This window comes from Cariama cristata, unplaced genomic scaffold, assembly GCF_000690535.1.
Source record: "Cariama cristata isolate BGI_N322 unplaced genomic scaffold, ASM69053v1 scaffold28592, whole genome shotgun sequence".
NCBI classification, from domain to species: Eukaryota; Metazoa; Chordata; class Aves; order Cariamiformes; family Cariamidae; genus Cariama; species Cariama cristata.
Window position 1 is genome coordinate 368 of NW_009605993.1, and position 14,604 is coordinate 14,971.

General features: G+C 41.0%; 1 protein-coding gene across 1 annotated transcript; it reads left to right on the forward strand.

Annotated features, from left to right (window-relative positions):
• Positions 1-9,527: 9,527 nt before the first annotated feature.
• ZHX1 (zinc fingers and homeoboxes 1) lies at positions 9,528-12,174 on the forward strand. Its single transcript, XM_009696203.1, has one exon. The coding sequence runs from the start codon at positions 9,550-9,552 to the stop codon at positions 12,172-12,174; it is 2,625 nt and encodes an 874-aa protein (XP_009694505.1). The 5' UTR covers positions 9,528-9,549.
• Positions 12,175-14,604: the final 2,430 nt, after the last annotated feature.

Consider the following 14,604-nt stretch of genomic DNA (forward strand, 5'->3'; position numbering starts at 1 on the left):
GTTTTTATCAACACATACAGTATTTTTAAAATAAAATTCTACTGCTTATTCTCATTTAAATCAGTGAGAGTATGATTTTGACCCTAGGATATTTGTGCAGCTTTAAACTACCTCCATATTTTAAAACAGAATTAATCTGATTTTTTTGAAGGTGTTTAATGCAAAAAAGAAGAAAGCAGCCCCACAGCTATTCATTTTAAGCATAGTGTTTCCATTAACAACATACTTTCCGCTTAAATCCTGTTGTGCTAATTTTCCACCATTACACTATTATGTGAGAGGCAAAAAGTGAAACTGGGTAGTCTGTTTTCGGTAATCCTCTCTCTTACTTCCCTGCCAGGACTGAACATCGAAGGTTTATGTTTCTCCTGAAAGAGTTGCTCACGCGTCAGGCAGCTCCAGCAGAACAGGGAAAAGGTGCAGCCTCCGGCTTGCCTCAGCCAGTGGCTCCCAAACTGGGGGTTATCCTCTTGAGCAGGGCTCTGAGCAGTTAGGAGAGGGGTCACGTGTCTGGTGGAAAGTAGGTCGCGGAGGTGAGGAGTCAAATTTTGGGGTGTCAGCTTGGGTAACAGTGGAGCAGAGAACCAGTCTGGTGAAAGACTTGATGATTCTTGCTTGGTTACTTTGCTGCTGCATTGAAGGCCTTCATGGGAGCAGCGTGGGACAGCATCAGGGCACTGCTGGTCTCCAATTCCAGCAGTGCTTGTGAAGTAGAACATGTTAAACGTGGTAACTGCAAACCTCCTGCTCCCTGTGCCTTGGGCTGAGATATTTGTTCTGGTCTGCTGACTCTTTAAGACCTTTCATTATTTCGTGGTAACTTGAGCACACAGTCATCTCTCTGACTTCCGCGGGTGACCGTACTTTGAGATTCAAGCTTTTTATTCCGCGTGTTATACTTGGAAGGCTCTATCGTCTCCTGTCTTTTACCTTTTTAGTCACTGGGCTGATTGGCAGTAAACAATGTTTATCCACTCTGTGAATGCATGAAGGCAGGGGGGTGAAGAGGGGGGATCAGTCTTTGTCACGCACAGAATAAGACGTTATCTCCCACAGAAATCAGCGGGAGCACGTAAGGAGTACAGTACAGTACTCAGCAGGAGGGTGGAGTCAGATCACTGTTGCAAATAAAAATGCTTTGCTTTTCACAAAGGTTAGCTTGTTACACAGTGGTATTTTGCTAGATAGCTGAGTCCTGCAGAGAGTGTTTATGCAGGCAGCTTGGGTTACTCTCCTTCCTGTTAGTTATAAGCTGAAACATCCTAAAATCCTGGGGAGAAAAATTAGAGTAGAAGGGACTTCTGGAGACCATCTAGTCCAGCCTCCTGCTCAAAGCAAAGTTAACTGTGAAAGTAGATAGGGTTGTTTGGGGTCTCACAAAGTTTTGAAAATTTCCAAGTATGGAAATTCCTTAAAAGTTCCCAACAGATCTCCACAACCTCTCCAGACAACTGGTTACAATCCCTCACCAGTGCTGAGATGCTGTTACTCTACCATCACCATGCTGCGAAAGTGATGTTCATCTGTAGCAGACCAAGAGTATGTTGGTGTTGCAGTGAGAGGCAGGTAAACCTGAGCTAACTTGACAGTCTTACTCGGATCCTGGCAGTAATTTAGTGCTGCACCGGGAATGCTTGCACTTAATGGCAGTGACCAAGTACCCTGAATATGGAGAGGGTAACTGAAGTGTTGTGTTTGTCTTGTGAAAGCGTTGCTGCGTGGCCAGCATCGGTTGGATCAGGTCAGAGGATAACATCCTGAAGAACTTCTGTAGTATCAGCTGTGCTTGCAAGCGTGGACACAAAATTTTTCTGCATCTCTCCAGTATGGAGGTGTCTGTCAGTAGGGACTAGATGAATTCTTGATTTTGTCTGTCCTTAACTTACGTGATTCAGCTTACAATTGTAAAGCTGTTATATGACACTCAAAGCATTCTGAAGGCACATTAACAAAACTTTCTAAAATGTCAGCTCTGAAGTCACATTTTTTTTACTTCTGAAGCGGAGAAGCCAATCACGTGGCAAAGAATATAAAGGACTTCTTATGCACTCTATGCTCCTTGACCTTCTCACAAAGTGGTAGCAGACCTAAGATGCTGGAAGAGGCTTTAAGGAGGGGATGGGGTGGGAAGCAGGTGGGTCCAGGGCACGCAGAAGAGGTCCTGAGGAAGCACGTGTAAGCAAAAGCCCATGGTGGCCTAAGTGGTAGAGGAGGCTCTAAAGAGTAGTTGCAGCTTTGATAATGTGCCTTGAAGTCTTCACCTTGACCTGCACTAACCTAAGTCCATGCAATAGAACTGTAATTTTTTTTGCTTTTCAAGTGACACTCCAAGTCCTCGATTTTTTCTCATTCATCAAATAAATGTATAAACCCAGTGTTTGAAGTATTTTGGGTTCCTTTACAAGTTACTTAAATTATGGGTTGGTATCCTGGTATCTGCAAGTCTGCGTGTACATGTGGAGCACGTAGCAGTGCGTAGTAGTGTCACCTGATGAGTCCCTTGTAAATCCTTGTTTTGAGCTTATGATTGTTGAAGTGAAATTTTCTCACGCATTGTTTCTGTTTGGAGGCTGTTTTTGTTCTGTGCTCACTGAGTTTTGTGCGAACATTCAGCTGGTTCAAGAGCAAAATTAACAGAGTGAGGAGGGAAGCAAGGAGAGGAAGAGAGGCAATCTCAATGTAAAAGCCATATTATGTTTCTTTTTCTGAGCAGCTCTGTACCTCAGGGATTTGACATAGGAACTTGAAATTTGGCAAGGATCTAGCCCTGAGGTCTGAGAAATGCATTCTGCTGTTTTTTAAAAAAAAAAAAAAAAAAAAAAAAGGCAAAATTATGAGTCATAATGTATCACTACCTTTTTGTATCCCGGGTAGAATTTGTAGGATGTTTTGTTACCTGCTCTTGATCATGCCTTTATGCCTGTCATGCACACGTACAGGCTGCTTTAAACCACCTGTATTAAATGGATTCTTCTCCTCTGTCTACTCCTCTGTCTATCTAGGCTATTGTATTGGCATGCGTCAGTGTAGTCCTTAAGCTGTTGCTGCTTCTTGTGCTCCTGCAAATGCCACTGGTTTAGCACGTGTCAGGAGCTGGTAAGGCCTGAGACCTAGGCCCGCTTGTCAAGAGTACAGTGCTCCCAGTACTGTTAATTGCTTTTGAGAAGATACCATTTTGCTATGGTGACAGGCAAATATTAATGAAAGCACATAGCAGCCGATTTGAAATCTGGTTTCCAGTGTGACAAGGGCGCGTACGGTTAGTTGTAGTCAGTGGAGGAGGGGGAGAGGAGAGGGAGACAATCTGTGCTGAGCTGTGTCACCTTTAAAAGCGCGGGGGTTCCTGTATAGCACGAGGGATGATTAGAGAATGAGTCGGGCTATCCAGCAAAGGAGACCATCTGTAGGACTACTGCTTTGGTCTCTGAAGAAGCTGAAAGGTGTCAGTGGATGCGAACTCCAGGAAATGAAAGTCTTGTACTTCCAGCACTAGACTAGGGCCTGGGAAAATGAAGGTCTCTAGAAATTTTTCATCTGGGAAAAAAACCGCAGATTCAAATCGAAAGGAACATTTTGTGAAATCATGTCTGTGCCAGATTGTATCATTTTAAAGAAGGAAATCCCAGGAGAATAAAACCTTTTTTTTTGATGTTTTAAGGAGAAACCTTTTTTGATAAACAATTTTTAAAATTAGTCATTTTTTACTGTTCTGTTTTTTTCAAAAGCTGATATGAAACATTTTGGGGGTTGAATTAAATGCTTATTCAACCCAAAACACATTTAAAGATCTTTTCATGTCAATAATTTATTTCTTCCTCCTTTCCTTTTTCTATGTAATGGCACAGCAAACAAAAAACAAAACAGAGCTGTAACTATGCAAAAAAAGCATCCCTAACTCTTCAACCATTTTATTGGGTATGATAAGCTTTTACATAAGTCTAATACTCACTTTCAAGAATAATCATGCAGAGATGTCTGATGTTAATGAGTGCTTACAATTTGAATTGAACACTTCAGAGGTCAAAAAAAGATATGCCTATGTGAGGTTTAGCTGTCAAGGTGACTGGATCACATAGAAAATACATGCGTATGTGACTGAGGAGCAGAGACATGCACCATATATATTAAAGGTAATTCTTCATCAGTGCACCTGTGATTGTTAAGTACTTATCACGTTTGATCAGTAGCTTCTATAGGATCAGACATAAAAACTGGTTATGGCTTTGTGTGTCAAAAGCAGTGGCAGAAGTTACTGTGCTCACTGTCGAGGTACCCGAGGGATATTTTGTAATGAAGAAAGATAATCTAGGTCATTCAGTGGTCACTTCTGGGCTGAAATTCTGATGTTTACTTTGATGGAACCTGCTAAAACCAGTGGGGATAGGAGGTAACCAAGAAAGTCTAGTCTCATGTCCTGTGGCAGGCTCCTTTCAGCCTCCGCTGGGCTTCGTGTTGGCTTCCCAGTGCTCCAGCACAGCTCTGGCTTTGGCATACCCTTAAGCTGCGTGTGGGCAGGCAGTACAGCAGCTTTTGGTACGTGCATCCCTCGATACAAATTGTAATGCAGCGAGGACCCTAAGCATGCCCTTATCTTTGTAGCACATGTGAAGTCCTGCTGAAATCAGCTTGACGGTTTTGCTCCTGTGTTGAATTAGAACTAGATCTCGGTTTTAGAACAGGAATCAGATGTGAATATTGCAGGGTTTAGATAGAGATTTGGTTTTATTTTGAAGTTGTAAGTAGTAATGCCCTGTGAACTTTGCAGATAATGAACAACTGAGAGAAAATGACACTATAAAATAAAGTCCTTCACCCTTCTCGCTGGGAGGCAGCACAGATCAGAGCAGATTAGCCTACACCGAGCTCTGTGCAGAATAGTTTTTGACATGGATACATCTACTCTGTATAAATGGTAATAGTTAGGAGGAGGCTAAACAAAGGATCAACAGTTGCATATTGTCATGGGTTAATCAGATGCTGTAAGGAGAAGGCAAAACAATGTTTTCTATGTTGAGAGAGATCATAGGCAATTTGTAATGTAGGTGATTTTTAAAGTTGGAAGCAGTTTCTATTGCTGCTTCTTCTCCTGAGCCACCCTGTTTGTGCGTATTCTTAAAATGACATTATTTGGGTTTGGATTTTTTGTTGGCATGCTTTTCCTGCACACTGGATGGAAGTGGCATACAGCAAGCAGGGAGAAATGCCTTTTCGTAAAGGCTACAACCTGAACACACAGTGAACGCTTTCTGTAATCTCATTTATTTTCTTGCTGCGTCAGCTACTCCTGTTTGGGGGAGGGAAGGAAGATGGGGGTAAAAAATTTGTGCTAGGAACAGATCCTTTTACATGTGTCTTCTGCTGTCAACCCTTCAGATTTTTTCCTTCTCAGACTATAATCAAAGGGGCAGAAGGTTTCTGCGTGCATCTAGAAAAAATATTCATATAAATCTTTATCCAAATCTGCAATAGAGACAACTTTAAATGTTGAATTCCACTCTGGATAATAAATCTGTCTTAATATAATTATTAATGAATTGGGATTATTAACTGTTTGTGGTCTGTTTCCAAAGAGCAGTGTCCTGAGCAATTCCTGTTCAAAGATAAAATATAAGATCCTAGACCGTCAAAAAAATATGCCTGAACTTACTTTTTTATGTTTCTGGAAAAATGTCTGTTTCATGGGCTGGTTTTGCTAGGAATGTCAATTGTATGAAAATCTGAGGTAAAATTACAGAAGGGGATTGCAGTGATGAATGTCTTAGTGAGAGATTAAGAATGCAGCTAATTGAATGTTTTTCTCCAGATACTTTGATTGAAAAATACTGCTTTTGACATAAAGCGAACCCCTGGAATATTTCATTACAAACCAAATTGCACAATATAATGTCAATATTAACAGCGAGGAATAAAAATACCGTCCATATAAAACCAGAAAATCTTAAACAATATTAAGTCATGTATTTGACCCTAAAATATGTAAGGGACAAGCCAGCACACTGTCTGAACCATTACTGATGATCTTCAGTAATTCATGGAGAATGGGGAGAGGTCTCAGAGGACTTGAGACAGGCAAACATAGTACCGAGTCTTAAATGAGAGAAGGCACTAATAGAGGAGAACATGTAGGGAATTGCAGATCAGTTAATGGCATCTTCATTCCCAGGATGATATAGGCAGAATTTACTAAAAATCAGTCTGTAAGAACATAGAGAATTGTAACAAGGTTCTTGAAAAAGTGGATTTGTCAAAACCAGACTATGTCAAGCCAATGTAATTTCATTTTTTGCTGGAGTAATTGGCCTACTGGAATGGGATGTTGCAAACCTTACTGAAGTCAAGATACATGGGAAGGTCCCACATGGCATTCTTGTGAGCACTACAGGAGACGTGTTTTAGAGGAACTGAAGTACAGGAGTGATGCATAATTGGTTTGATAAACTACTTGAGAGTGAGTTTTCATAATCCCCTGGTAAACTGAGAGAACATGTCAAGCAGAGTGCTACAGATGGAATAATCCCATTAGCACCAAGGAGAAGGGAAGAGAGGTTTTTGTATAGTCTATGGAGGAAAGAAAGCTGGGAGGAGTTGCAAGCATCTTGCTTTGTTGAGATTTTAGTCTATGCTGTCATAGCTCTTCACAGCCCTGAATTATACAAGATTTTGAAACCACAACATCCTTTAAAAAAAAAATCTTATATAGCATAGTCAGAAGAGCATAGGTGCAGCTTTCTTCTTCTGAGACCTGCTTGCATCAAAGAAGTGTGTTGCTCTGTTGGTAAACAATGGAGGGATAGGATAATCTGCCTGTGCACGATGAGCGAAACTGAACCACAAAGAAGAGAGATGTGATACAGAGACTTAGCTAAAAGGCTACAAGTGGTGCAGTTGCACATGGACTTGTAGGCTTATAGGCACTGTGAATGCTGTTGGGTAAATGAGGGGACTGGAGAAAAACACTTACTGATTTGTTGGACCGGTTTCCCATTTTATTTATTATCTCCAGCCTTATCTCGAGCATGCTTCAACATTGCAGGTCAGGTCAGATGTTGCTTTTACTTGTGCTCTGTGCCATCCCAGAACTGGACCCTCAGCAAGCCCTTACGCTCGCTCACTCAGGCTGCCCTGCGTATAGATTCTACGTGCTGCGCTAGGGATGAGGCACTGCAGAGTACTGCAGTCACTTTTCACACTACAACCTCAGTCAGCAAAACTAGCTGTTAAGTAGCTTTTGAAAATGGGCATTTCTGGCATTTTTGAAATTTTACTCAAGATCGCAGAAAGATTAGGTAATACCACCCAGCTTTTCCCCAAGAGCATTGTTCAACATCGAGTCTTGGCAGTTGTATTTCTTTTGTCAAGAGCCCTCTAGCCTCCCAGAGAAGCAGTATGGTTAATAATGCTTTACCTCTTATCCCTCAGGACACTGAGACAAATGGATCCATTTAACTTTGCTTCATGGTTCTCTCACTGCAAAGATAAATGAGATGGCCTGCAATACATACTTTGTATATACAGTAAAATAAATATCTTTTACAGTTCTGTGCAGTTTTATAGACTGCCAGCATTAACTTGTGGAAGAAGGGTATCTTTCAACTTCAGTACTAGTAAATAATTGTCATCTGGGAATGATGATTACCCACGATTTATTGAGCATTGTCAGTGTCCTTAATGCCGTGTAACTGTATCCTTGGCACAAAAAGCCTATCATGTCAGGCTGTGCACTTTGGATGTAAGCACAGAAGTAGTGCACAGAGTGATTGTTAAAAACATTTGGGGAGGATTTTTATGAAAAAGTGAGATGAGGCACATAGTTTCAAAAAACAGAGCTTATGGAGCAGCACTGGGTAGCAGCTATGGGTGAACACTTTTGTCTTGCCTAAAGAAAAAATGTGAGGCGAAGAATTATTTATCTTCCTTCCTATCCACAGCCTCTGCGCTCCCCTAATGAAAAAGAAGGTATCATCTTATCGTACAGTGAAGAATAGTATTTCTTTTCCCCTTCCCATTTCTTGTAACTGCCTTTCTTCCTTTTACACTGTTCTTTTTCCTTTAAGACTGTCATAAACAACACTGGCCTTCTATTTTTAACCTGTTACATGCCATTCCCTTTCTAAACCTTCTGAAACAGCTACTAAGTATTCCCCTTGAACTTGAGCATGCTCCCAGTTTGGGAAGTAGGTGATGTTCCACTGCCTAAAAATTCATGTACCTATGGGATTTCTGGTACAAGAAGTCAGTATCTGATTTTATTTCAAGAAAAAAACTGTTACAGAGTTTATAACCCTCTGTAGAAGTTTGCGCATTATTTCCAACAGACTGGTTGTGGTCCCTGTGGGATAAAATTCACTCCAGTCTATGCTCTTTAAGATGATATTTAGTCTCTGAATTTCTATGGGCCTCAAATTTATTTAGTGGTACTTTAGTTTTTCTTAGAAATGGATGAATAAATCTAAACAGAAAATACATAATTTTGTCTGGCTTCTGCTTGCTATATCAGCCTTTAATGCTTTTTCTCTCTAGTGCAGTTCATACAATCAATCATGTCCCTGTTAATGCAGAGGCATGCAAACAGATTTTAGTTAATTGCCATGTGCTAGCAATCAACTTTTATTGGTTTGGGATTGGTCTTCAATTGGAGAATGACATTTGGGGAGCTAGGAAGAAAGGATAGTCATCTTTTGTCTGTCAAAGTTCCTTAAAAAGGCATTGTTTTGCCTGTTTTCAGACTTGAGAGAAAGGCCCTGCACAGGCTCATGCTTGCGTATATAATGCAATAGAAAAACACTCTAAGCCTGCCTTTTCTGGGACCCTTCACAACCTCTGACATGAAAGACATGACAGAGTCAGTAGTGGAGATGTCATGCTGGGGTTGAGTTTGTGATAAGAAGGACTTGAGCTCACAGGGCAGTCAAGAGAAGTTGTCATGGCTTAAGCAAAGCAGTCCAAAGGCAAAACTGCAAAAATTATGTAGGACAACTGACCTCAGCATTGTGCCAAGAAAAAGGCTTCTAAAGAAAGGGAAACAGTGTCAAAAAGCTACCTGGTTTACACCATCCTGTGCTTTATGCCTTTCAGTGCATTGACATGAACTAAAACAAATTTCAGCCTGTAATAAGTGGATTGGATTTTGCCTTTCTTAACTTAACTTTCTTAACTTAACTTTAACTTTCTTAACTTCGAGTAGCTCTCTTTGGAATCGGTCTACTGGTTTCAGGGAATTAAGCGTGGCAGACTGAACCCCAAATAACTGAATTACGTTAAGCCAAAATATGTAGCAGAATAGAAGTTAGTCTTTAAATTTAACTAATTCCGCTATCTCTTCTTTGCTACAGGTGGTGGATGTGGACTTTAAAAGAGTGTGTCTCAACATTTCATCCTCAACTATCTATTTTTAATCTGGTTGCACTACAAAAGAGAAGCTGCTAATGGGATAAATGTTGAGACTTTACAAGAACTGACTTGAAGTACCGAAAGCCATTATTATTAGTCAAGAAGAGCTTGAAGCTGAGTCTGTATCTGACCAGTCAGTATCATTTTCACGTAACAGGCATGGCAAGTAAACGAAAATCAACAACACCATGCATGGTCTTAGCCAATGAGCAGGATCCAGATCTAGAAATGGTATCAGACTTGGAGGAAGGACCACCTGTACTCGCGCCAGCAGATAACCCTACAGCAGAGAGCGTCACAAGTGATGAGGATGTTCATGAGTGTGTGGATTCAGACAATCAGAAAAATACAAATAAAGTAGAAGGTGGTTACGAGTGTAAATACTGTACTTTTCAAACTCCAGATCTCAATATGTTTACTTTTCATGTGGATTCAGAACATCCCAACGTAGTATTAAATTCATCCTACGTTTGTGTAGAATGCAATTTCCTTACCAAAAGATACGATGCGCTCTCAGAACATAATTTGAAGTACCATCCTGGAGAGGAGAATTTTAAATTGACCATGGTGAAACGTAATAATCAGACAATCTTTGAACAAACAGTAAACGATCTCACTTTTGATGGGAGTTTTGTTAGAGAAGAAAACACGGAACAGGCTGACTCTTCTGAGGTCCCCTCATCAGGGATCTCAATTAGCAAAACTCCTATTATGAAAATGATGAAAAACAAAACCGAGACTAAACGTATCGCTGTTTTCCACAATGCAGTTGATGACATTCCTGATGAAGAAAAGGGAACTGAAAATGAGCCAAACTCTGAAGAAGTAGTAGAAAATCCACCGCCGTCAGTTTCTGAGTCTAAAGCGAGCCATTCAGTTGTCAGCAGTGCAGCAGATGTGGCCACTGCAGTAGTGACTCCAGCACCAGTGCTTCAGCCTGGGGTGGCACAGGTTATAACAGCTGTTACAGCTCCACAGAACTCAAACCTGATTCCCAAAGTCCTAATACCTGTAAATAGCATTCCAGCGTATAATACTGCTTTGGATAACAATCCTCTTTTGCTTAACACCTACAACAAATTCCCATATCCAACCATGTCGGAAATTACTGTTCTTTCCACTCAAGCTAAGTATACAGAGGAACAGATTAAAATATGGTTTTCTGCACAGCGTCTGAAACACGGTGTGAGCTGGACGCCGGAGGAAGTGGAGGAAGCAAGGAGGAAACAATTTAATGGCACAGTGCATACTGTGCCACAAACAATTACCGTTATTCCAGCACACATTTCCGCCACTAGCAATGGTTTACCTTCAATTTTACAGACATGCCAAATAGTTGGTCAGCCAGGACTTGTTCTCACTCAAGTTGCAGGTGCAAATACGTTACCGGTAACAGCCCCAATAGCTTTGACTGTAGCAGGAGTCCCAAACCAAACACAGTTACAGAAGAGTCAGATTCACACTGCACAGCCTATTGCAGAAACCAAACAAGTAGCTGCTGTTCCAGCCCCTCCACCTATCAAAAATGAGTCTGCGCTGATGAATCCTGACTCCTTTAGCATCCGAGCAAAAAAAACTAAGGAACAACTGGCAGAATTGAAAGTCAGTTACCTTAAAAATCAGTTTCCTCAGGATTCAGAAATTGTTAGACTTATGAAAATAACAGGCCTGACTAAAGGAGAGATCAAAAAGTGGTTCAGCGATACACGCTACAATCAGAGAAACTCAAAGAATAATCATGGGATTCATCTCAATAGTGATTCGTGTGCCACCATTGTTATTGATTCCAGCGATGAAATGAATGAGTCCCCAACGGGAGTCACTCCACAGAGCAAGTCATCATGGAGCGCTTTTCCTGATTTCACCCCACAGAAATTCAAAGAGAAGACTGCTGAACAGCTGCAAGTCCTCCAAGCAAGTTTTCTTAATAACCCTGTCCTTACTGATGAAGAAATGAATAGGTTAAGAGCCCAAACTAAACTGACCAGGAGAGAGATTGATGCCTGGTTTACAGAAAGAAGGAAATCCAGTGTCTTGAAGGAAGAGGGAGCTGACTTGAAAGAGAGCAATGCTGGCAGCTCAAAAGAAGAGGCTGGAGAAACATCTATGGGAGATGGAGCAGCAGGAGCAAAATCAGGGTGTTCCACTTCAAGCAAAATAGGCAAAAAATCACCAGAGCAGTTACACATGCTTAAAAGTTCCTTTGTCCGTACTCAGTGGCCATCTCCACAAGAATACAACAAGCTGGCAGAAGAAACTGGGCTCCCAAGATCAGAAATTGTGAGCTGGTTTGGAGATACTCGCTATGCCTGGAAAAATGGTGGATTGAAATGGTATTATTATTACCAGAGCGCCAATGCAAACAGTCTGAATGGCCAAGGCTTTGCAAGGAAGAGAGGGAGAGGAAGACCAAAAGGGAGGGGGAGAGGGAGGCCTCGGGGGAGGCCTCGGGGAAGCAAGAGATTAAATTGCTGGGACAGAGGTGTGTCTGTCATAAAATTCAAAACTGGAACAGCAATCCTGAAGGACTACTATATGAAGCACAAATTCCTTAATGAGCAAGACCTTGATGAACTGGTAGCCAAATCTCACATGGGATATGAGCAGGTCAGAGAGTGGTTTGCAGAAAGGCAAAGAAGATTAGAACTTGGAATAGAGCTGTTTGATGAGAATGAGGAGGAAGATGAAATGCTGGAAGATCAGGAAGATGAGGAAGAAACGGATGATAGTGATACTTGGGAACCCCCCCGACATGTTAAGCGTAAACTTTCAAAGTCAGATTGACATGCAATTTGGGATTTGGGGGCGAAAAACCTATGAATTAGGTTTGACGTTACAGTGAAGAGCCAAATGATTTTTCATGGCCTTCGGTTTAGCAAGCACCTGCTTAGCATCTTCCTTCCACTTAAAAGAACACGGGCAAGATGCTACCTGCGCAGGCAATAACTATTTGTTTCCTTCCTACAAGAGGTGGACGTCCTCAGGCTTAGCCTAGGACATGGGGTTATAAGTCGGATCCAGTTCAGCTCCTCCTCTTCCACATTACTAATGGGAAGGTTCATGTTCATCATTCATATGACTGCTTCTCAATATTTAATTGCCTTATGTTGTTTAATTCCAAAAAAAACACAGACACATTTTTTCATTGATGTAGGAGAACATTGCCTGCTCATGAAGGAGGAAAATACAAAAATCTAAGATGTTTTTTTGCAAACATCGATTCATCTGAAAGGTTTCAAGGCCTGGGTTTATTTCTTAAGGAAAGAGTTCAAAACAAAAGAGAAGGGGAAAAGTGTGGCAAAGGAATCAGTGAACCTAGGGGTGAGGATTGCTTGGTTTAAGAAAGTGAGGTGATATTGGCACCTTTTGCGTATCTTCAGAGTGTTTTGGGTTTACAGAACTTGTCCTGAAATGTTCCTTGTTGATAATTATGAACTAACTGAATGAGTCTAATGCTAGAAGATGCTTTTCGTTACATTTAATCAGTGTATCCTACGTCAATTTAATTTAAATGACTGACAGACTTGATGCAATTGATGGTAACATTCATTTTTAGCTTGTGCATTCTTTCCTTTGTTGGAAATGGTAAGAAAAGTATGTATATTTCTAGCTAAAAAGAGTAATTTCTTGAAACCTGACACTGAATTTTAAGGTAAACGTGAGGTTGAAACTGCCTAAAAGTCATTCAGAGTTGCTTAGGGGTTTGTAAGAATACACAGATAGAGACATGAAAAGCATCTTCGGGTGCTCATAAGAAAGGTTTTCAAGTATGTTGTGCCAATGACATGTTGTTTAATTCTCAAACAAAATGAAGGAAGTTATATAGCTTTTAGATGCTTAGGAATGATAAACATGCTAGTGTTTAATTGTTCTTCAGCAGTAGCCCAGTTAAATGATTTGCTTGCAAGTTTAACTTAAATTCATCCCAATGGATTGAGTTTACCAGTATGCTGATTGTTCTTAGGGCTGCTGTGGGAACACACTTAATTTTAGAGGTGGTTTGATCTACCTGAACTGAACTCCAGAAATAGTTTCATCTGATAGGAAACATCTACATCTTGAATAAGTGTCTTTAAAACAGGAGGGCAGTGGGGTGGAGCCATGTAAGACATTGAAAGCATAGTAGAGTTTGAATTACCAGCTTAAAAACAATGGACCAAATTCACGGAAATTAGTTCAGGCAGATGTCTGGCATCCTAGAGAGCTGGTACTCTGAGGAAGAGTAGTTTGTGTTCTTGCTACTTTCAGTCTGCATTTTTTAGGGATAAGTTACTTTATATTTAGATGTCAAAAAATGATGATGATGAATTGGTGCTACTGTTGCCAGCATTGTCTGTTTTTACATTGGCAGTACCAGAAAGGATACTAGCAATCTTCTTCTGCACATCTGTCAGCATCTTCTCTGTAGGCTTCTGCATCTGATGACCAATGAGAGACAGATTAGCGTAGAGAAAATATGTCCTAATGTTTCCACATTTCCAGGAGCCTAATCTGGAATTATTCTTTCTTCCTCACTGTGATAACTGTCAAAAGACCAAGTCCTTTTAGTCATGATTTTCTGAAGCAGAGGAGTCCACATTAGATCTGTTTTTCATACCTGATTGTGGGTGAAACCCAGGTCAAAGCAAGAAAGGAAATAACATCTGACAAAAAACATACTGTTAGCTCACCTTCCTCTCTGGACACTTGTAGCTTCCCTTCTGCTCCCAGATTGAACAGGCTGCCTGAGTTGCAGGAGGATGTTCTGTGTGAAAGCAGTTTGCCAGGGTGAGCTCTTCTGACTGTTTGAGATTGCTGGTAAGAAAAAGGCAATGGCTTCTGGTGTGTGACATGAATTTGATGATGAAACTTTCCTGGCTTCCAAGACTCAAATCGGTGAGGCGCAAAGTGGCTAGCGGTGCTAGAGAGGACTAGCCAAGAATCTCTCAGTTTAACTTTGAGAGGGGGGAGAAGAAAAAACATGTTGTCAGTGTCTTCTGTTGAAGTGCTTATGACCGTGGTTGTGAGGTGGTGTAAGAGACATCAGGATCTGGCCTTTTCAGCATTGACTGCTACATGTGGTTGGGCGATATTCTTGTTTGGCTGGTAGTGGTGTGGATAAGGCTGTTGTAGATACCAGCAGATACAAGAAAGACTTGTGTTAGCGTGAAGCTTCGCTGGGAATAGAGTCAAAAATCAGTGATTGCTGAGTGGGAAAGGGCAAAGCTAGTAGGG